The sequence below is a fragment of the Oncorhynchus clarkii genome, chromosome 8 (assembly GCF_045791955.1).
Source record: "Oncorhynchus clarkii lewisi isolate Uvic-CL-2024 chromosome 8, UVic_Ocla_1.0, whole genome shotgun sequence".
NCBI classification, from domain to species: Eukaryota; Metazoa; Chordata; class Actinopteri; order Salmoniformes; family Salmonidae; genus Oncorhynchus; species Oncorhynchus clarkii.
The window spans coordinates 31,264,287-31,266,786 of NC_092154.1; the positions used below are offsets into that span (position 1 = coordinate 31,264,287).

At 49.7% G+C, this 2,500-nt stretch overlaps 1 protein-coding gene across 16 annotated transcripts in view; it reads right to left on the reverse strand.

Annotated features, from left to right (window-relative positions):
• The window catches only part of LOC139415270 (gephyrin b), a 121,782-nt gene that overhangs the window by 22,837 nt on the left and 96,445 nt on the right, over window positions 1-2,500 (reverse strand). For 13 of the 16 annotated variants that reach the window (XM_071163256.1, XM_071163254.1, XM_071163253.1 and 10 more), the window contains one exon: window positions 1,922-1,996. The exons of the other annotated variants lie outside the window; for them this stretch is intronic. In XM_071163256.1, coding sequence (XP_071019357.1) covers window positions 1,922-1,996 — 75 coding nt within the window. The remainder of the gene's footprint in view (window positions 1-1,921; window positions 1,997-2,500) is intronic. 16 annotated transcript variants of the gene reach the window in all.

The following is a 2,500-nucleotide window of genomic DNA, read 5'->3' on the forward strand; positions in this document are numbered from 1 at the left end:
AAGAAGCGGCTCGTGGGGGACGAGGGAACAGCCACTGTTCCTGTGCTTCTGTGCTGGGCTCAGCAAAAAACAAAGGCGCTGTCCGACAAATTATGCAAAGGGGGATTTCGGAGGAGAGGAAGAGGAGAGGGATGTGACATGGGGCAGGGAGGGGAGCAGAGAACGGGAGGAGTAGCCTCATCCTTACATGGGAAGCCCGGGGAAGTCCATGGTAGAAAAATTGCTAAATAGGGGTGGGATTTAGAACCTGCTGTAAATCAGTGATGCATTGCAACATATCAAAACAGTCAAATGTCTTGCTTGGGCGGAGCTCCAGAGATGCTCACTAGATTAGGGCAGTAGGTGCAACAGGACATGAGGAAAGACGGGAGAATATGTGTCCACATACTGGATGCTGATTGTGTATAGACACAATTCACTTTTTCCTCCAGGTTTTTTACCACTTTCTGCGATGTTGCATACTAGCACACAGAACAACTCACTGCAATATGTTTCCTATCCGGTCTGAAAACAGTGACGAACATAACACGTAGCACCAACGGCCATGTGGGGAGGGTTCTTGAAATGTAACGTCCAATCAAAATCCTATGGTCCATTCAAACCGTTTATTTCGCTATAAAAACTTCTCCAGACTTCCAAGGCAGGTGTGAAAACCAGGTTATTTTGGAGAGGAGAGGAAAGGAGAGGAGAGGAAAGGAGAGGTGTGACAGGAGAGGAGGAGTTCAAAAACCCTTCTAGCACCACTCTGTCCCACGGGAGAAAGGGATGGAAGAGAGGATAGTGACAGAGTTGGGAAGGAGGGGACAAATGCTTCTGTGGCCCTCAAAAGACAACACTTACTTGCGAGAGAAAGACCTAAGGGGACGGAGGGGGAGAGGGGGCAGCGAGGGAGGGAGAGAGCGAGGGGGGTGAGAGATGCCTCACTACACTACTCAAGGGTCTATTCCTGCGGAGAGGGACGAGCATCACGTAGGAGTGACGTCCCCTGACAGCACTTCCTCTGGCTAAACTGAGTGCAAGCTACTGTGGTACACACACACACACACACACACACACACACACACACACACACACACACACACACACACACACACACACACACACACACACACACACACACACACACACACACACACACACACACACACACACACACACACACACACACACACACACACACACACACACACACACACACACACACACACACACACACACAGCTATGCTCTGGTACAAGGACATTGATGTGCACATCTTCTCTTAGACATGAACAAAAGCACGACAACACATTCAAAAACGCTACAAGAAATGCTCGCCTGCCCAGCTGCCAACACACACACACAGACTAGATGGGTGACGGATGAGAGAGAATGAACGCTGGTGGAGTTCTAGAGAGGCCTGAGAAGGGGATGTACTGAACACTCTATCTCCAAGCCTACTTGGATTTGCTAAAATGCCTGGTGAGAGAGAGGTATTGGTATGAACAGATCAAGCCAAAACGCCTAGAAAGACTACATTACCCATACTACTCTGTGAGCCAAATTCCTACTGGAACCTTCCATATTGCGTGTTGCTCCCCTATGACAATACATCCGACGTGTCCTTCCTGCCTCTCCTGCCTCTCCTCCCTCTCTTCCCTACAGTCTCTCGCTATCTTTCCTGTAGATGAGCTCCAGTACTGCATCACCACACAGGGGAGCCGCCGAGAGCAGGCTGCCTGAGATGGCGAGCCCTCTGTGGGCTGTGGATCCAGGCACCTCCCCTGTCTGTCTACGTACCTCTGGATGTCTGTCAGGGGTCTCTAACAAGTGTCTTTGGTTTCTCTGAGGCCCTAGTGCTGTGTGGTGACTGTGCCTATGGTGAGGAGCGAGGCCTGCATGCTGGTATAGAGGAAGGGTAGGAAGAATGTAAGGGGGTTTACCTGGTCCAAGGTAGAGTACCTTGACTTGAGCGTGATGACCTCATCCAGGTGAGCCCTGAACTCTCTCCGTGAGGCCTGGAGGAAGCCACAGGATAGGTCACTCGCCTTCACGCATCACACACACGTCCCATATTGGTACACACACACTCAAATGTCCTGGTACAGTACAATAGTACACATAGTTGTGGCCTGGCACACACACACACACACACACACACACACACACACACACACACACACACACACACACACACACACACACACACACACACACACACACACACACCCACACACACACACACACACACACACACACACACACACACACACACACACACACACACGCACACACACACACACACACACACAACTCAGGACTACTGAGGTGACACATACAGAAATCAGTTCAAACAACAATAAAAAAAGACCACTGACTCCAAAACAACCAATATTCTGACAATAAAGAACCAAACATTGATGAAATAGTGACCAAATAATGTGATGGCAACTTTTTGCTCCAACCTAGAGCACGTTTATCATGGGTGTGAGAGTGAGTTAGTGTTAGTGAGCGGAGGAGAG